At 36.9% G+C, this 21,756-nt stretch overlaps 1 protein-coding gene across 2 annotated transcripts; it reads left to right on the forward strand.

Moving 5' to 3' along the window:
* Positions 1–17,390: 17,390 nt before the first annotated feature.
* LOC121251458 (zinc finger Ran-binding domain-containing protein 2-like) lies at positions 17,391–18,924 on the forward strand. Of its 2 annotated transcripts, none has more exons than XM_041150717.1 (4): positions 17,391–17,587; positions 17,736–18,063; positions 18,449–18,523; positions 18,623–18,924. In XM_041150717.1, exons 2-4 carry the CDS (start codon positions 17,742–17,744, stop codon positions 18,634–18,636), a joined length of 411 nt encoding a protein of 136 aa, XP_041006651.1. In that variant the 5' UTR covers positions 17,391–17,587; positions 17,736–17,741; the 3' UTR covers positions 18,637–18,924. The 2 variants fall into 2 exon arrangements, with proteins under 2 accessions (XP_041006651.1, XP_041006652.1); XM_041150718.1 differs by having other exon boundaries at positions 17,426–17,587; positions 17,736–18,055.
* The last annotated feature ends 2,832 nt before the right edge of the window (positions 18,925–21,756 follow it).

The raw sequence follows: 21,756 nt of genomic DNA on the forward strand, positions 1-21,756 counted from the left end.
GCTTACTGCAGCAAGTTCATTTTATGACTTCAACTCAGACATAGATGCTTTAGAAACAATGCAGAGAGCCAAGGCATATGAGACAAAAGAGTTGGAAAGATTGATGAAAGAAGGGTATGGAGGAGTCAATTGCTTCCACTCAACCTGGTCCCTTTGACTTCACTTTTGGAAGTCACATCCATACAATATGAAGAAGCTTCGTTTCGCAATATTTCCAATTTGAAAACAGTTATATAATTGTCACCAGTTCATGCTATACAAGCACAAGTGGAGATTCATAGCTGTACAAGTCTTAATAAGTTGGGAAATTGAATTGAGATTAATAAAAAAAAGGCTTATAACTTTTATTTCAAAAAAAGAAAATTGATACAAGTCCTCAAGACAAGATAGAATATATGATCTATATGTTCTCTAAAAATTGATGCAAAATTGATGCTCTTCACTGGCCATGCAATCAGATGGGGTTTCTGTAAATGTGCTGGAATAGACATACGTGTGTATATTGCCAAAGAGAGGGAGAATTGTAAGGAAATTCCTCTTTTATATTTTGGGATCAGGTTTGATGTTATGCATTTGCACTGGAACTTCGTTGCTGTGGAGTTGCAAGACTAAATGAACTTTCATGATAGCCCAATTAAAGACATAAAGTTGGAAAGGAAAGTAACAAATATTTAGAAGTCCCCATCAGAGTGAGGAAAAAAAATGCAAATATGGATAATGCACTTATCCAAAGAAAAATCTGGGGCTCATGCACTTATCCAAACAAATATTTAGAAGTCCCCATTTGAGAGTTCATCTAGGACTCAAGATTATATGCACTTATCCAAAGAAAAATCTGGATATGCAAATCTGGAATGACATTACAACCATTCATCCAAAGAAAAATATTATCAGAAATGCACCTATAAAAATTCATAAAAATTCCCTGAAATACATTTAATACACAAAAATACATTTATCCCAAAGAATTACATGAAATGCACAAATATTTCCTCTTTTTCCATTTTCGGGAATTACATGAAATACACAAATACTTCCTTTAAAATGCAACCAAAAATTACAATGATTTACAGAAAAATATCATCCCACATTTTTAGAAATTACATCAAATACCAAAAAGTCTCTTGGGTCAACCATTAAACTCAACCTTTTTGCACTGGTTGTGATCCATCACCACCCAGGGAGATCAGGTTGTGCGCCATCCAACCCAAAAAAATCTGGTAGGATTAATATGCAAATATTAATGTCATCTAAATCTGGTAGGACTCTTTTAGCGGTCTCACTCACTTATCTGTTACATCGAAAGAAGCGAGATTTTTGTGGGCTGAGGCTGTGATTATGTGTATTATTGATTGTTGTCAACAACATCTTTTCCTCGACTCTTAAGGCATTAATCCTTACCTTACAGTTCGTCTTTCTTGTCGGACGTGGGTTGGTGACATTGGAACTTCTATTCCGGGCCTTCCCTCCCCGTGCAAAATCAAGGGTGACATATCTGACACTGTGATCCTCTGACCTCTCACTCCTTTATGTCATCACCCCAAATCCACATTTTTTAGCATAATGCTTATAATAGCTCAACAAATCTTCAAATGAATTGAACTCCATCCCCGACTTTGGCTCCTCAATGATATCATTAGCATCCGACGATGGCACTACTTGTGGTGTACTAGTAGTGCTATCTTTAGTTTTCATTCATTTCATCTATCAAACATAATTTTTTTATCAACTCTAGCGAAAGTGCATGGCGCTTCAGTTTCTAGACAATCGGGCCTATCTTTTTTACCAACTCTTGCTCTCGTTGTGGAGCTTGTAGCGAGAAATGGCCTCGGAGGTCCCATCCCATATTGAAATGGGTAACCAACGTTTTGCTTAAAAAAAAAAAATGAAAACATTTAAACTACTTCAAAAAAATTAACTTATAACTAAAAGACAATAACGAAGTTGAAAAACCACCTGAATGTTGCTTGGATTTTTGTTGCCATTTGGATATCGCAGGAAAGCTGGTGACCATGCAGGCACTGGTCCAAAGTAACCATGCATGTAATTTGAAAAGTTTAGTAGACCAGTTTGAGGGATGTCTTAACATACAAATTATAATAATAATTAGGATGCTAAACATTGAGTTGCAATAAGTTTTTTAGTTATGAAATAATATACTAAGTTTGGAGGATTTGAGCTAGATGGTGTTAGCGGAGATGGTTGTTCTTTCCCTTTTCCCATGCTCTGCACAAGTTGTTCAATATCCAAGGTCAGTCTTTGATAAGTTTTCAGAAAAATTAATTCTATCGACTAAGAGAGATAGTGAAGACTAATCTTGTACATACTTCTTCCAAGAAAAAAAAAAAAATGACCAAAATTTGATTAGCATCAAATAAGATTTACAATAACAGTTCAAGTTCAAATATGGTACTTCTTAAGATTTGATCGTTTTCAGATCGAAGATAAACTTGGATATTTGATTGGATTAAGATCTCATTCTTATTATAATACAAAGTAGAGAAACACACACACACACACACATATAGACACATTGATAAATTGTTTTAAAGAAAAATTCGTCTTCTTGACAAAGAATGAATAAACATGACAAATATATTACAAAAATACATACTTGAATTAGATGTGCTTTTCAGTACTTCTATTTGAATTTGAATTTGATTTCATCTTTCTATAAATCTTTAGGTTCTTAGGTTACAAATTTTTAGTGTGCTCTTGCCAGATATGTACCAAACCCATCAATAGCGATGAATAAACCAACTTTCCACATGCCATCCTTTGTTCATCCAACTAGAAACATATATTTAACAACAACTAAACCACAATATTTAACCAGAAAATTAATATTTTCATCCAAGAAATTTCTACATATCTAACTCTATGCAATGTAAAAATCTTGTATTTAACAATAACTAAATCACAACATAATATGGAAGGAAAAAAAAACTAAATCACAACATGCTTGATTGTTTATCAGTGACCAAAACATTTAAGAAAATGTTAAAATTGTAGATTAAACCCCAAATGATGGTATGTATTGGTGGTGACGGTATGGGGACGAAGATGACCCATAAAACTGATCCACATCGCTGACCTGAAATGCAGGCCCATGAAATTGACCCAACCAAGCCCACCAAGCCGACACAAACAACGCTGGGGCTTGACCCACACCAACACAGACCAGCCTTACATTGACCCACCCAACACAGATGCCCACCCCAATCTTCTGAACCCACACGAGGAAGAAGCTTGTGGGAGTTGGATCGACGAGTTTCTCTCGCGCAACCTCAGAAGATTTAGGTCTCGCACGTAGAGCAGAAGCAGGAAATGAAATGGGTTTCAATCTGCCTTTCAGGTCCATTTTCGTATTCGTTTTCGCTTTTTATTTTAAATATCAGCTAACTTGGCATGACGCCACATCAGTCGACTGCACGACGTCTACGTGAGATGACTATTTGTAGAAGAACTGAATATTAAATAATGTCATAGATTTCATTCAAATATAACATAGCCACATTGCTCCGCATCAGTCTTGATAGTCCATGCATTTGAGTCGTTGACTTGATAGTGATTTTTAATTTTCCTGCATGAAGCTTTAACTTTTATTGATCAGATGCACTATCTTTTTTTTAGTCATTTAACTATAGACTTCTAACTTTGACTCACCTTCACCTCTAATTCTGACAAGTTTTGCATGATGGTAATCATCACACGGTGCATTGCTCTCAGAATCTCAGTCATCCACAATTAGTTTGAGGTTAACAGTTAGGTCTACAAAATCATATAAATTATAAATTAAATAATGTTAAAATTATGAAAATAATAATTTAAAATCATAAAGTTACTCGATTCAAGCCTATACCTCTCGACATCAACAGTATCTACTCTAATGGGTGTTGAACTTAACCAGTTCTGTGTGCAAACGAAGGCCTCGACAGTGGTTACAGACAATGAACTTCGATAAGCATCAAAGATAGAACATCTGGTGCTAAACGTTAATTTAGAGGCAACCATAGTGATATGAATGACTAGTACATCCCTGGCTATTCGGGAAAGGATTGAAAACTTTCCAGAATTCACCTTCCACCAAGTTAATATCTAGAATGTATCATTAGGTGTCTCGACATCTTCCATAAAGTAACTCTTATCCTAAGACTTACACTGCATAATATTCCTCGATGTACGGCTTTGATGATACCGTCGTAGCCGTAATAAATTTGAACTTTGTGCATGTGTATCATTCCAGGAAGATGTCGAGCCGGTTGGGCGAGAGGAGCTACCACCTTCAGTTGAAGGCTGACCGCTGTTGTTGTAATGACTATATAAATCATTAATATCACATTTAAGCGATCTAATAAACTTTTCAGCGTCCTCATTACTGAGGACATCCCTAATCCAATCCTCTAGTATCGCCAACTTATATCGGGGTTCAAGGATCGTAGCCACAAATAAAAATCTATTTATATTCTCTACATCCCACAATATTTATTATATTTGTATTTCATCCTCATATTCATTGCATTCAACAAACACACACTGTCAGCATAACTCTCTTGCAAGTGGTCATAAAGCCCCAAGAGCTTCTCGAAGTACATGTTCGTAGTAGTATATTTTGTCCTAGACATCCACATAATTATGTCATAAAATAACTTCAAAAATTGAACAAAATACCTGACATTAGCCCAATCAATAGAGTCCAGTGCATTGAGCCCCCTTCTCACCCCAAGTGACTCCAGCAAAGCATAGCTCATGCCCCCATCCTCGACCTCCATCTGCTTGGATGTTGTTTGGTACTTTTGCGCTACATCCAACATCATGTATGTAGAGTTTCATCGAGTCGGAACGTCTAGTTGCAACATACGAGAATATGGGATCTCAAGTTGTTTGGCTATTGCCTTAAACTGTTGGAGCTGTTCGGGGAAGCCCTCACATATCTCACTAGGTTCTGGACTTTAATAATGCATTCATCAACCTCCTTGAACCTATCAGAAACTATGAGGTGGATGATATGGACACAACATCGAGCATGAATAAACTAGTTCTCACGAGTGATACCCTTTTTTACTATCATATTTCGTCTGAACCAATCAATGGCAATGTTATTCACATTGGAATTGTCAACCGTGATATAAAGTACCTTTCTGATCCCCCAATCCTTTATACAGTATCCATCTCCTTGCCAATGGATGAACCCTTGTGTTTAACAATTTACTTGAACCCGATAATTCGCTTCTGCAGCGTCCACTCACTATCAATAAAGTGGGTTATGATACACATGTAGCCCACATTTTGTATAGAGGTCCATGGATCAGTTGTAAATGACACTCTCTGGCCATTGGTGACAAACATTTCCTTCATCGCTACCTTCTCCATGGCATGTCTCTTCAAATAGACGCGCATCACAGTATACAATAAAGGCATGGGAAATCATGGCTCTAAAGTGTACACAAATTTATAGAAGCTTGCCTTGTCAACTGTGGTAAAAGGCATCTCATCAGTGATGATCATTTTAGCAAGAACATCCCTCAACATCTTCTCACTGTATTGAGGGATTGATAGCTTCTTAATCTGTGTGCTATCAGTGGCCGTAGAAGTCTCGTAACTCAGTATCTTCTCATCAGTTACTACCAACTCTTTGTGTATCTTACACTGCTAGTAGCTCATAAGATGTGCTATTAATACTAACGTGCATTGCTTCTTCGAATGACAATCACATAGTTGTCCATATAGTAGTGATATCGAGCCTACGAGTTCTCACTATTACCAAAAATTTTGGTAAAATGTTCCATGTCTATGAACTTTTTTTACTAGGTTGTGTTGGTGGATCGGCCTCAACATTCATCAACTCCTTCTCCTCATTAAGCATATCAACGTCTTTTAGATCTATTGGGACTCGATTACTTGCACATGAGGTAGCTACTCTAGAAGGGGGTGTATGGCCTGAAGTACGAATTGGTGACGCCAACGGCTGTGCGTCATCCTCTTGTGGAGAATTGCGGTGAGAATGAGATGGTGTAACATCCATAATTTGAGCAAATAATCTGAAATAATTAACAAACAACCTTCATTTTAAATGTTATGATAATTATCTACTGAAAACACATAGAAAATGAAAAAACATGTGTTTAGTTATGTTTGTGGTTTTAAAAATAAATAAAACACAAAAAAATGAACGTCCGCTCGAGCTACACTCGAGCGAACAATTTGTAATGTTCACTCGAGCCACACTTGAGCAAAAGCTCGATTTAACAATCTATGTGATGTTTGCTCTAGCCACACTCGAGCGAAGGCTCAATCGAACAATTTGTGTGATGTCGCTCGAGCCACACTCAAGTAAAGGCTCGAGCGAATAATCTGTGTGAAGTTCAAGCCACACTCGAGCGCCACTCGAGTGAACGTCATCTGGAACAAAAAATTCGATTTTTACAAAACCTAAATCCCTCAATTCTTACATTTAACAGCTTAAAAATCGAAATCATTGAAATGAAAATAACAAAGTAGTTGAAATGAACAACAAATCATACACATTTCACAAAGGGAGTTAAAAATCACATTTCACATTTTACAATTATTCAGAGGAACAACAAATCTATTGGAGGAGAAAGTTACAAATCATTTTTACAATTACTCCGGTGATGCCAGAACCGCAAATGGCGGCCTCAGGTGACGACAGAAGGCGTTCGGAGCTCAACTGAGTTGTGTGAAAGTGACTTATTAGGGACTGTTGTGCTAAAGTGAAGGGGAAAGAATATGGTCTTGCATTTTGGACCTCCTTCCTTCATGAAATGACGTCATTCCGCTTTAAAAGGAAGACGTTGTTTACTTACCTGATCAAGACAAAACGTTACCAGAGCCCAAAAAAACAACGTTGTTCCTCTTGAAGTGGAATGACGTTGTTTTGATCATGTGTATTTTTTTTATAAAAATTCAGAGTTCGAAGCCCACATGGGTTTCGATTCCGACTCCGACTCTAACCTCCAACTACTAGAGTCGGAGTAACTCCGACTTCGACTCCTAGTTCCGCAAACTCTGACTCCGTCGGAGTTGGAGTCTCGTTGGAACTCGGATGGAGTTTGGTTAGAGTAGGAAATTGATGGAGTGGTAGCCAAGACACTGAGCTTGTTCTGAGTCTGTAATGTTTGCAGACGAGTTTCTTCACAGATCAGCTCATTGATAGCAATATCTAGGGAAGAAGTCGGAGTGCGATTAAGCAGTTGACCACGGATTGGCTCAAATTCATCCTGTAGGGACATGAGAAACTTATAGAGACAATGCTGATCATGATGAATGACATACATGTCAGCATCGGATCCTTCCAGAGTGGGTCAAAGAGATCAATTTGATTCCAAATGTGACAAAGACAATCAAAGAAGTCATTGATGGATTGGCCAGGCTCCTATCTGAGCTGATATAAGTTGACCGTAAATTGGTACTCTCTGGACCCATGAGGAGTAGCATAACACCTAACTAACATGGTCCAAGCAGATAGAACATCATCATAGCTACCAAGTACGTTGAAGACAGTCGGAGTGGAGGTGTTGCGCATCCAAATAACGATCTGGTGATTATGACTATCTCATTTGAGAAGGCATTGTAAACATTGTTATGCTCATTCATCTCCTTTTTGCATTGGCTTTGTCCAATCACTTGTGCAATAGAACCAAAGTTCATGGCCTTTAAGAAAGTTACGAAAGGGTTGAGACCACACCAAATAGATTTTTACCATCTAATAACTTGAATAGGACGAATAATCTCATTATTTTGAGCCATTATGAGACTAGATATGCAAAAATAGATTGAAAAATTGAGATCAGCACATGAAAATATGTGACAAACACCTGGATAGAAAAAGTCAACATCAAAGTCAACGTTGAACATTTCTGGTGTGGATGACTTTTGATGTGGCACCTAGCGACTGGAGTGGTAGGATGACGTGGCTGCTAACAAGACTAGGGCTGATGTCAGCAATGTGAAGCACATGGATGTGGGGCTACAGAGCGTGTGTAGCGCATGAGGCGCGTGGGTAGCGCCACAACAACTTTCATCGATGCTTGGGGGCCCGTGCGAGCTCCGACTAAATGATTTTTTTTTTGGCATTGAGTTGGTCTCAATGAGATCTTCCCAACGGTATGCTGCATGATAACAGAGCTTCAGGCACGATGATTCTAAAATTTTGTAGTAGTTCTCACAACGATTGCAACTTTCTAACGACAGTGAGCAACACTTGAATGACTCAGTCATAGAAGATAGAGGCAATGGGAGAATATTGAGAAGGATGAAAACTACTTGTACTTAAAGGATCAGAGTAGTGGCTCTAATGCCATGTTAGAATTGTATTGTTCAATTCTATATATCAATTGTGCTACACAAGGTGGCCTATACATAGGAGGCCAAAGACTATACAAGAATCTTACGAAACCAATGTGAGACTCACATAACACATATATACTAAAATTTATAAAAATAATTCGAATGAATGTCAAGTGAGTGAATAGACCTGTTTAATTGATATATATATATATATTAATGTCAAATATCAAATGTACCTATGTAAATGACATGCATGCATGTTAATTAATCAATCCAGCCGGCAGCGTACTTACATGATTATCAAATCGCATAAACCTACATGCATATATATATGGTTGATTACAATTTATCCACTCGAACTTTAACTCAATTTATAATGTGCCTTCGAAACTAATAATTGCATCAAAGTGGACTCTCGAACTTTCAAAACTTCTCAATCTCCCATTTCGTCTACTAGCAGCATTAAATCTAACAAAAATTCACTGCAAAGATGTAATTTTTATTTAATTTATTATCATTGACTATATAAAATATAAAATAATATATGCTATCAATTAATAATAAATCATTAGTCATTAACCATATATAAAATTATTTTATACCTAAGTTGCAAGAAGTATGAATAATCTATGTACACAATGAAATTATTTGATATTCGTTAACCAAATATAAATTAATAAAAAAATTATTTAATGATTTATGATTTATTATTAATTGATAGCATATAATATTTTATATTTTATATAGTCAATGATAATAAATTAGATAAAAATTATATATTTGCAGTGAATGTTATGCATATGAATAGCACGTGCAGTGAATTTCTATTAGATTTAATGCTGCTAGTAGACGGAAGGGGAGATTGGAAAATTTTGAAAGTTCGAGGGTCCACTTTGATTCAATTATTAGTTTCGAAGGCACATTATGAATTGAGTAAAACTTTAATAGGGCAAAGTGTCATTAACCTATATTTATATAAGAATTTTGCTATATAGAAGTCGGTGTGTTAGCACATAACTAAAGTGAGACCCATTATAACTTAAAAAAAATAAAACATCAATCATTTTGAGTATTGTTGATGTGCTTCCACATCAACGGTGTGCTATGTGTCTTAAAAAGAAGGCTTTTAAATAGATTTTCTCATATAATAAACTAGTTGCACATGCATTAAACGACAATGTATAGACATGCAGTAGATTAAAAGTCATAAAAGTAACTTGTGACGACATTCATGTTAATTGATAAAAAAATACACTACAAGAGAAACGAATATTTAGAACACGCTATTTACTATAAGAATTACTATTTGCAATGAAAAATATCGATTCATTTTGATAAGAAATGATTATTTTTGTAGCAAATAATTAACAACAAATAAATATTTTTTAATAGTGCATGCTGTAATATCATACATGACCTACGCATTTTGATTAGATGATGTGGGGAAAAAAGAATACACATGATCACACACACACACATATAGCCCTTAAAAAATTGTGAAAATGTTGAACCGTACTAGATGTAAATCACTATAATATTAGTAGTTATAATAATATTATATCACTATATAATCTACCATATATCACTACAGTATAGTTATACTAACTATATAATCCACTAATACTATACTAAAAATAGAAAAATCAGATTGAACCAGATAGAAACTAGTTAAACAGGAAGTACATGTTTAGAGTTGTAACCGGTGTGATATCGGTTATTCAAATCTCAAAATCAGTGCCTATCGATTCGGTTTTAAAATATGTCCAAAACTGAACCGAACCGGACTTGTTACACCCTAATATATAATTGAAAAATGTTACTTTTCATCTTCACACCACACACCAACATGTGATTTGTCATTTTATATAAACAAATATATTTATACATCTATATATGTGCATTTAAATAGAAGGATAAAAATGACAAATCATATATTAATATGTGGTGTAAGGGATAATAAGTTGAATTTTTCTATATAATATGCGGGCATGCATAACCCCCTGCCATGCACACAACAATGCATTATTATTATGCAGGTGTTAACTTTTGAAGCTTTAATATTAAAGTAGTGCATGTTATTTGAAAGTCTTTATATCACTTATCATTCACATGATCACATAATTTGATTTATAAGATTTAGTTTTTAAAATTTATCTTTTAAATTAAATTATGTCATGTGAACGTATCATGTGGTGTAAATACCTTTAAATAGAATTATTCTTAATATTATATTCGTATGAGTAATGTATTATTATTTGCATCTCTACGTACTAATTTAGAAGCCTCTATAATATAACTAGAATGTCTCAATTTAGGAAATTAATTCAAATTAAACCAAATTTATTAATTTATGAAGAGAAATATTTTAGTCACAAAGAGATTGCACAAAAGTAAACCCACAAAGTGACATAATTTAATATGGTACGTTAGATTGTAAAGTTACTTTTATTATAAAATAGATCTAACAGATTACATAAAATTACATCACTTTATAAGTCGTTTACTTTTATATATATAATCTCTTTACGTCTTCAGAATTTCTCATTTATGAATAATTGGGTCAGGATAAATAACATCCTAGTTGACTTAGGGATAATCGATCATTTAAATGTGAACAAAACTTTTTATCATTGAGACGATTGAAAATAATGGTTAAGATTTATGAAAACTCGCTTATGTAAATGATTACTGCTACTTACGCAGAAAATTTGGTACCGCATGGGTACCAAATAGTGTAAATTCCTTTTTTTTTTTTTTTTCTTTTTGAAACCCCTTTAAACATTTTTTAAAATAAAAAAAAATCTCAAAATCACAAAAATCATTAAGTACCATTAAATAAAAAAAATTAAAAACAAAATTCATTACAAAATATGTGTAAAATTTTTCAGTGGCTCTATCATTTTTCTATGTAAATTATGATCCACATGATCAGGATTATAATTTGTTGAAAATTAATGGAAAGTGACAACCGAATATTCGTCAATAGCAGAGAGATCGATGCTTGCAGGCAATTGATCTGGCCGGTTAAATTTGGCAACTTAGAAGTCGTTTTCCCACTTTCAAGGTCACGAGCTAGGATATATACATGAGTGGGTGGGGATGGAACTTTTGAGAAGGAAAAAGCTGTTATGTAAATGAGCTATGGGAATAACCTACGTACCAATCAAATCCCATGCATATTGGAAAAATACGTCAAATATTAATGAAAATTAGTGCTTAGATATTTAAAAAAAAAAAAAAAAGGAATGTTATGAAACTAAGGGTTAATTAAGGTTTAACTAAATTAGTATTCAACAGTCTTAAAATTTTTAGATTAATGGTTGAGTCTTTAACAATTAGTATCAGAGCAGAGACCATGTCATGAGTTTCAAATGCTTTGGTACTATGTATGAGTATTGTGTTAAGTCATTGAATACTGATAGATAAGTAAAATCGTTAAAAGGGAAAGGGCTACCACTGGGTCAGTGACGATAGAGTAGACCACCATGGAAATCAGATTCGGAAGCGTGGTGAAATGTTATGATTCTGAGAGTTAAAGGTTTAACCAAATTAGTATCCTACAATTTTAGAACTTTTGAATCAATGCTTGGGTCTTTAACAAACTTACAAACTGACATATATGATTTCATATGATACGTTAGGTTTAAACATTCTCAATATTAGGCCCTATTTGGATAATGAGATGAGATAAGATGTTTTTAGATAAAAGTTAAAAGTTAAATAAAATATTGTTAGAATATTATTTTTTAATATTATTATTTTTTTGAGATTTAAAAAAGTCGAATTGAGATTTGAAAAAGTTGAATTGTTTATTATATTTTGTGTGAAAATTTGATAAAATTATAATGATGAGATGAGTTGAAACGGTTTCTCAATCCAAACAGGGCCTAGAGAAGTTCTGCATGGAAGGTTTACACCACACGTACACATTCACCTAATCAATATGTAATTTATCATTTTTTTTAATGCTTATATGTGTGTTTTCAAATAGAAGGATAAAATTAATAATAAAGTACATATATGTTGGTTAGATGAAAATGTATGTTGGAGAACTTCCTTATAGCATTTGATCTTTAGTATTAATTAATAATATTAGTATTGGTGTTGCATGCCGACGCCTAGCTAGCTAGCTAGCCTGTCGAAATTTGTATTTATATGACCAAGGCATTTGTATTTTTAAACGTAGCAATCATATTAAGGTTTCTCGTGCATGATGGCTGAAAATATGAAACTCTATATGGCAAAAGATTAAGGGAATATTCAAATTTCAAAAGCAACGACGGCTATTTTTCGGTGAACACTAGACTAGTGTCGTTATAATTAGGATGTGGATTCTCCAAGTATTATTGAAGAGAAGTGGGTCCCTTTTAAAAATTAGTCACATATCGAGAATAAGGATGTGGGGGTGCACTTTCTGAGGTTTTATGATTTGGAATATTCATCATGTCTGGTAAAAAAGAAAAGATGGCGATTATGATTCCTCCTTATCGAATCGTCTGGTCAAAACGCAAGCATGCATGCATGCATTCTGTGCCAATTATCTGGTCGATCGATCTATTATATGGATTTGAATATGTTTTAATTCCATGTCAGCAAATGATCATGTGGACCTCTCATGCACATTCAGATCATGATCTAGCTAGCTGGGTTTTTGCAACGTCGTTACTAATTAAATCCATCTGATTATTCATCATCATGCAAGTATATTCTGGGATAGTTTAATTATGGGGTGCAGATTATATATGTCCTATGACATTCTTATTTGTAAATTAATCTTCTAGCTAGCTACGTATACAACAAAAATGGGTTTTTGGACAAATCCACGATCTGATCTGTACCCAAGTGGGAGGTAGGGCTGCTTTTACTTTTTAGACAAAGAATATCTTTGAAAGCATTAGCTCTTTAAATTAGAGGCGCTGTATATCCAGAGATATCTTAATATATATTGATTATTATATAAAACTATATATAGATCAATAATGTTATACACGTCTATACTCTCATCCTATTTTCATTTTACTATGTACATATGTAAGATGTGATATATATATTACAGTTGAATAATAAAGAGTTATCTAATAATAATAAATCTCACACATTTTACATAATAATATGATAGTGTGGCATGTGTGTGTATATATTATATATACACAGTTTAGGATGAAAACAATTCTTTCATGGAGATGGTCTCGTTTATCATGTTGCAGTTTCAGAGGTAAAAAGGAATCTCAACTTCATTAATAATATTATTGTGGCACTTTTCCTAAAACTACCTGGCCGACAAGGTTCTCCTGCATGCCCATTCTATCCGGCGTCGGTCTGCCGCATTCCTTATTCCAGTAAAATTGCTTTAGACATTCCCCTTGATCTTAAATATTGAAAGCTAGCTAGCTAGGATGCTCTAGCAACATTATCTTTTTCTTTTATTTTCAAAATCTATGGTCTAAGGTGGCAGGCCGTCAGGCAGCAAGCTAGGACCATCAAGAGCATAATACATGCATGGCATGGTGTTGTAAAATATTGTACAAAATACACACGTCAACGATGATAAATAAAATAAAACCAATCACAATCAATCATATGACATACAATATCCGTGGTTTGACAAATTACTTATGTTCATAGAGCTGTAGAAATCTTATTAACAGAAGAGATTACAATAATTCAATCTCAATTCACACTCTCTAGGACTTTTTGCTCTCTCACATAATATGCACTTACTTGACGACAATTGTTCTCTCTCAAAATATGTTGAAAGTTGATCAAACAAGTCAAATATGATATATATATATATATATATATATATATATCTCAAATGGCACTAGAAACCCTAATTTAGCAAAAATTACATTTTTTGCTCGAGCGGCTTGTCAAGCGCCCATTGAGCGAACGATCAAAACAACATTGCCTTGACTAGGGTGTCGAGCAGGACTCGAACAAACATTAGGGTTTTTGTCTCACTCACTATTGCGTGGGACTTGAGAGAACTTACGAGTTGAGTTTCGCTCGAGCCCACTGTCGAGTGTACGTCGAGCAAACTTACGGGTTGAGCTTCGCCCATGAGTTCGCTCAAGTACACGTTGAGCACATATCAACCAAACACATTTTTCAGTTCCAAAAACAGTCTCCACATACACTCCAACAATCTGGCACTTAGAGACTGGGTCTCCACATGACAGCCACTATTTCCAATCAAACCCTATCATCTTTGCAGCTTACAACTCCCATCTTCAAGCTAGAAGACGCACTGATGTCAAGCTCGACTTCAATCTTTCACGTACATCACCCTTAGTCAGCACATCCACAAGGTGAATCACAACTCCCATTGCACTAGGAGTATCCGGTTTCGAACTAATCTTGACAACCTTAACCAACTTTCTCAGGCTTTCATGAGAAATAGCAAAGTTGACTCCCTTTGGCTTCCTTATATGTTTCGTGCGATCAAGCTTGCCTTTTCGCACTCTTGTATTTCCCTGCACATCACTGGATCCTGATGTTAAATACGAAGATTAGATCTCTTACCATGCTCTAGCACCAATGCACCTTTAGTGATATTCCAAGCCCTTTTAGATAACGCTACTGTAAAACTGCTGTCATTAAACTGTCCCACAAAGATCAGATTTTTCTTAAGATATGGAACGTGTCTGACTTACTGTAAAGTCCACACGCCCATGCTTGGAAGTGTGATGCGCATATCACCCACTCCCACTACATCCAGTGCCTCTCCATCTGCCGCATACTTTCTCAAAATACCAGAAACATAATTCTGCATGATTTCTCGATGTGAGGTGCTATGGAACGAAACTCCTGAATCCAACACCTAATCATCAATTGGATTGTGCACTGCAAGAAGTAAAGCATCATGAATTTCTTCTGCCACTACATTCACAACATCATCCTCAGAACTTTCTTAATTCTTGCAGTTTCTCTTAATGTGGCCCGGATTTTCACAACTCTAGCATGTGATCTGTTGTCCAGATTGATCTTCCCCATGCTCTTGGCACTTGACCTGTCATGTCCTCTACCTCGATTATGAACATTTAAGGCCAATCCTGATCCCAAGAACTCACCTGAGTCTCTCATACATACCTCTTCAACAAGGATTATGCCATGTATGTCGTCGTAGTTCCGTTTTGTCTTGCCAACTGAACTATTCACAGCCATCTTCATGGCCTCCCAACTATTTGGCAACGATGCCAACATAATCAATACTCTGATCTCATCATTAAACTCAATCTCTATAAAAGATAGTTGATTTGTGGTCGTATTGAATTCATTCAAATATTGAGCTACATACATACCTTCCGACATCTTTAGATTGAACAATTTATTCATCAAGTTCACTTTATTGTTCACTGACGGCTTTTCATACATACCTGACAAAGTCACCATGATATCCACCGTGGTTCTCTCTTTAATAACATTGTGTGCCACTGTTCTAGAAGGGGTGAGTTGAACAATCTCCAGAACCTATCGATTTAACAGGGCCCACTCAACATCATCTATACTCTCCGGCTTCTTTTCCAATAGTGGAAGGTAGAGCCTCTTCCCATATAGATAATCCTTGATCTGCATCTTCCAATATCCAAAATCAGTGCCGTCGAACTTCTAGATCCCAGGTGCGTTCACTTTATCTCCAACCATCATTCTCTTTTAGATTAAACCTTGGCTCTTGATACCAGTTGTTATGAAATGTTGTGCAAAACACACATACCAATGATGGTAAATAAAGTAAAAGCAATCACGATCAATCACACGACACACAATATATATAGTTTGATAAATTGCCTATGTCCATAGAGTTGCAGAAATCTTATTAACAAAGGAAATTACAAGCACTCAATCTTAACTCACACTCTCTAGGACTTTTTGCTCTCTCACACAATGCACTCACTTGATAATTGTTCACTATCAAAATATGCTAAAAATCGTACAAAACAAGTCAAATATAACATATATATATATATATCTATCAAATGGCGATGGAAATCCTAATCTGGCAAAAATTGCGTTATTCGCTCAAGTGGCATGTTAAGCATGCATAGAGAAAACAACCAAAAAAATATTGGCTTGAGCGGGGTATCGAGTGGGACTCGAGTGAACAATAGGATTTGTATCTCACTCGAATTCACTGTCGCGCGAGACTAGAGTGAACTCACAAGTTGAGCTTCGCTCGAACCCACTATAGTGCGCAAGTTGAGTGAACTCATGGGTTGAGTTTCACTCAAGCGCACGTCGAGCGCACATCAAGCAAACACCTTTTTTCAATTCCAAAATCAGTCTCTACATACACCCCAATGCATGGTTGTGGGTGTGTGTGTCTCATGTCGAAGGCAGGTTTTCACAAGTTTTAAAAGCTCTAGTCCGTCATGTCAAGAAAGAATTCAGGCATATATATATATATATATATGTATGTATGTATGCATATGCAACGAAATTTTCTTGGAATGGCATTTCAATTATTGCCAAAAAGGAAGCCGAGAATGGAAGGAAGAATTTGTAATATTGGACATTGCATTAACAAGAATCTATTCCCCATGAAAATAAATTTCCCTCACTACCCCTGAAAACATGATTCGCGTGGAAGTACTGATTCATCTGCAGCAGGAACTTATAGGGAAGGTGTATATGCAAGCTAGCTAGTACAAGTAGTTCTTCACCGAAAAACAAATATACGTGCAAGTTGGATGAATATTACACGTATGCAAGTCCATGTATGTGCATACATGTCGGCTTGGCGAGTGGAGACCAGCCTGCAGATGAATAAGCGACGGAGATGGAATTGCATGGCCACCTGGCAAATAACAACTGCCCCTCATAACACCTAACTGAGATGGATATGGAGAAGAGATAAGTCGTGCAATAATGCATGGGGAATCGTGTAAAGAGGGTCGTGACTCGTGAGTGGTATTTTCGCTTGGGAAAATTTAGTGCATGCACTTAATTAAAGCAGTTTCAACCATTGTAAGCCTACTTCCCAAGAATAATTCTAGTATAGCAGAAGTAACAGGAGGGTTTTAATCTAAATTTATAAGAAATACTTCTCCTTCTGGAACCCCACTTAAGGAAACCATATAGCCAGGAATTGGAAAAGGATCACATTCAGGGCCCCACGCATGACGCCTTTAAGGAGTGGTATATAAAGCCTCCCATGCCTGAACACCAAAATCACTAGCTAGCCGGCATTGACAGTAATCCCTACTACTAGTGCAAACCAGTGCTTGCAGGCTGCTACTGTAGAAACTGTTTCTGCAACCATTATTCATCACTCCTTAAGGTAAGTTTCTAATTAATGCAGCTAGCATTTATTGTTGAAAATGCAGTCATAGTTCAACCCTTTGATGGACGTGTTCCCTTTCCTTTCTATTTTTTGTATGGCCAATTGGTGTTGATGAATGTGTTCCCTTTCCTTTCCATCAATACAGAAAGAAATGAGCTGGTCAGGAGGAGATTGGATGTGCGGTGCCTGCCAGCACATGAATTTCAGGAGGAGGGATGCATGCCGAAATTGTGGATACCCTAAGCATGGAGGCCCTGACCCATCAACGTATGGATATAACAGGACAGAAGTGTTGGCAGGCGACTGGTATTGCAACTGTAGTGCTCACAACTACGCCAGCCGATCAAGCTGCTTCAAGTGTGGTGCAGATAAAAGTGATTACGCTGGCATGGCAGGCTCTGGAATTTATGAATCCGATGGGGGTGTCCCACCTGGATGGAAACCTGGTGACTGGATTTGCAACAGGTACGTGCGTAAGTTTCACGTTCACTACCCGTACTGTTGTGCATTCTAAGATTAGAACAGTAATCTTTAAAGTTGGAAACAAATGTCAAGGGCATTGCCTACCAATTACCACATGCGTAAAAGTCAGTACCCTAGCTAGCTTTTTGCACCATAGAATAACATTATCATAGGTTTTAAAGTACCCTGCCTAGATTTGTTGTTTTGCTCACTATCATTAATATCAGATTTCCAGCATGATATGATGTAATTTTCAGGGAACGTTATATTGTAAGAAGTCTAACCACCCCTCCCCCCAAACTTCCTTCTTTTTTCTTGTCTCATGCGTCAAGAAATATCTATGTACGTACGCTTGCATTATCTCTTATTGATAGTAGTTCACTTTGAATGGGACAGAATGGGATGTGGAGTGCACAATTATGCTAACCGAACGGAGTGCTTCAGTTGCAAAGCACCAAAGGATTAATTTGGGTAATTAGATATATTCACAGAAATGGCTTTTCACATGCTCTGCATGATTGATACATGATTTGATCAGTTGTGTAAAACTGGTCTTCCTTTTATTCTCAGGAGGTGCAATTTGATGATCAAGACTTTTAGAAGGTTCTCGTGAGACGTCACTAATTTCTCTCTCATCTGACTCCTGATCAACAGACAACAGGCCTTTTTTTTTTTCTTTCCATTTCTTTTCCTTTTTCCATTTACTTCTCAAGATAATTAAGCCCTCTAGATAAGCATAGCCGTGTCTTCGCATCAGGAAGGGTTTCTATCTATTGTGTCGGTGCAAGATGTTCTTACATGAAGCTAAAGAAATCCGGCCCTACTCCTTTTTCATTTTTATTGTTGATTAGTGGAGGCACTATGTTTGAATACATTCTCTCTCTCTCTCCCTCTCTCTCTCTCCCCCCCCCCCCCCCCTCCCCCCGGGGGGCCCTACAGTCCATGTGAAGTGGTCCATGAATGTGTAGCTCAGGTTGCTATGACCAACTGAGAAAGCCGGCCAAGTCCTGATCATGATGGACCATCAGAGCTAGCTTTGGATTCAACCAATGCAAGAATGGATGAAAAGTTATTATAAGTAGAAAATAGATTCGGCGAACCTCATGAGCTGTTCACTTTAAATGACAGGCTTTGTCTCGAGCAATAATTTTATGATCCCTTTAAACATCAAGCTAGTCTCCAAGAAACAAATACTTAGCAGATAAGAACCAGATTCTCCGCTTTATAACTATAGACGCAAAATCCAAGTTACAAGCGTACTGTCAAATTCAACCTCCCCTGCTTCTGCCTTTCAACGTAATCATCACATAAATGCAACCTATTATGGGTGTTCACGACACCACTCCCTATGATCACTTTAAAAGCCTGCGAGGTGCGATGCAGTCGAATGTCATAAAAGCGACATGTCATAAAAGGTTTACACCAAGTTCTTCCTAACCCTAATTGCTTTTAGGTAAAATGGCAACTGACAATCCAACATGAGTTGGTTTAAGAGCTAGAGGTCACGTACGTGTTTGAAATTTGAATCGCTGGATTACTGTTGAGGAAGGAGTTTCCTGCATGGAATGCGTCCATAATACTGCTCCCTACGTACCGACTATTCTAAACATAAACTTGCTGATGATCAATGCGAATTCCATAAAATATTTGAGTGTCTTCCCTACGTCAGTTAATTTTAAATAAAAGGACCGTTCACATAACAACTGTTAAGGACAAAGTTGCCCTTGCAAAGACCTTCAGCCTGCAACCATCACATAAAAGATTTGAGTGTCTTACCCCGATAACTACCTATTATGGAAGGTTCAATTGGTTCCTTACCTTTCGTGGCCAACGATTGTATAAATTCTTGCCCTCCACCAAAACCAGAACTCAATAAAAACACTTCAAATCCAGCTCACGATCTTTGGCTTCAACAAGATCAATTAGTCATGTCTGTTCTTATCTCCTCTCTCTCTGAGCCACTCATAGCACAAGTTGTTGGATATACCTCCACTAGACCTGTATGGCTCTCGTTGCAATCAACCTATGCCTCAGCCTCCCAAGCCCGAATTCTACAAACTCAGTTCCAATTAGCCTCCCTTAACAAAGGCTCAAACCCCATTACAACTTACTTTTGCAAAGCTAAAGCTCTTGCTGACACCATGGCAGCAGCTGGCCGACCTTACCACATGCAGAATTTGTTCCCTATCTTCTCGCTGAACTTGGCTCCGACTATGATGCTATTGTTACTTCCGTCTCCACCAGGCTTGAGCCTATTTCCCTTGAGGAGCTGCTCGGGCACTTATTGGCCCATGAAAAAGGGTTACTTCGCCACTCTGATGTGAGTACCTTCCCTATAGAACCCTCTGTAAATTATATAGTAAAATCCCCTGCTAACTCACGTGGCCGAGGACCTCATGGTGGTGGTCGCAACTTCTATCGAGGTCGCAATGGTGGCGGCCATTCTCCTCGAGGTCGTAGCAACTACACAGGTAACAATGGTAGGAATACATTTTCCCCTACTGACCAACGTTTGGTTTGTCAAGTTTGCAATCGACAGGGTCACTTGGCACTCACTTGCATTTATTGTTTTAATCAAGCCTATACTACTACCTCACCCATTACTGCAAACATCTCCTCTTCAAGTTATCCCTTGGATATGAATTGGTATCCAGACACCGCTGCAACCAATCATATAACCAATGATCTGAGTAACCTCAATTTGCATGCTACTGAGTATAGTGGTGGTGAGCAACTTCGTGTTGGTGACGGCTCAACAGTCCCTATATCACACTCGGGTTCAGCCTCTTTCTCATCTTCTTCATCTAAATTTCTACTCAATAACATGCTTTGTATTCCTTCCTTTCAAAATAACCTTTTATCAGTATGACAATTCTGCATTGATAATAATGCTTTCTTTCAATTTTTTGCTGACTCTTTTTCTGTCAAGGAATGCAAATCGGGGAGGCTTCTTCTTCTAGGGACAATCAGTAACGGCCTGTACTCCATCCCATCACATTCGACTTCATCTCCATTTGCTCTCAACACTCATCTCTCGGTTCCTTTATGGCACAGTAGATTTGGACACCCCTCTCTCAAGCTTGTGCAAAAATCCGATTGGGGGGGAGGGGGGGGGGAGAGAATTTCGGCCATTTTCTAATTACTTAAACTCGTATGGCATTATTCATAGAATTACATGTCCCCACATTCACACGCAAAATGACATCGTTGAACGAAAGTACAGTCATATTGTTGAGACGGGCCTTGCCCTTATTGCGCACTCCTCTGTCCCATTCCATCTTTGGCCTAATGCATTTCTACATGCAGTTTATTTAATAAACGTGCTTCCATCTCCAACATTACAAAATTTTTCACCTCACTTTTAACTCTATAACACTCACACTGATTATTCTACCTTATGAGTTTTTGGCTTTGAGTGCTGGCCTTTAACCACTGCATATAATCCTCACAAATTTTCCTTCCGTTTAATATCTTGTGTATTTTTGGGCTTAAGACCATCTCACAAAGGTTACATCTGCCATCACATCTCCACAGGCCGAACATACATTTCCAAAGACGTTCAGTTCAATGAATCCAGCTTTCCTTACTTGATTCTTCCCAAGCCCACATCCAAAACTGAACCCACTCACGTGATTCTACCTCATGTCGAGTCCAACCCATCTCCAACACCTTCTTCTTTTTCTTCATCAATTCTTGGTCCCCCC

This window comes from Juglans microcarpa x Juglans regia, chromosome 2S (assembly GCF_004785595.1).
Source record: "Juglans microcarpa x Juglans regia isolate MS1-56 chromosome 2S, Jm3101_v1.0, whole genome shotgun sequence".
NCBI lineage: Eukaryota > Viridiplantae > Streptophyta > Magnoliopsida > Fagales > Juglandaceae > Juglans > Juglans microcarpa x Juglans regia.

What these genes read in the sequence shown, in the direction of transcription:
- LOC121251458 (XM_041150717.1), top strand. Translation starts at nt 17,742, where the DNA reads ATGAGCTGGTCAGGAGGAGATTGGATGTGCGGTGCCTGCCAGCACATG. An exon ending in GATTTGCAACAGGTACGTGC is followed by an intron (nt 18,064 to 18,448) that starts GTAAGTTTCACG and finishes TGAATGGGACAG; the next exon opens with AATGGGATGTGGAGTGCACA.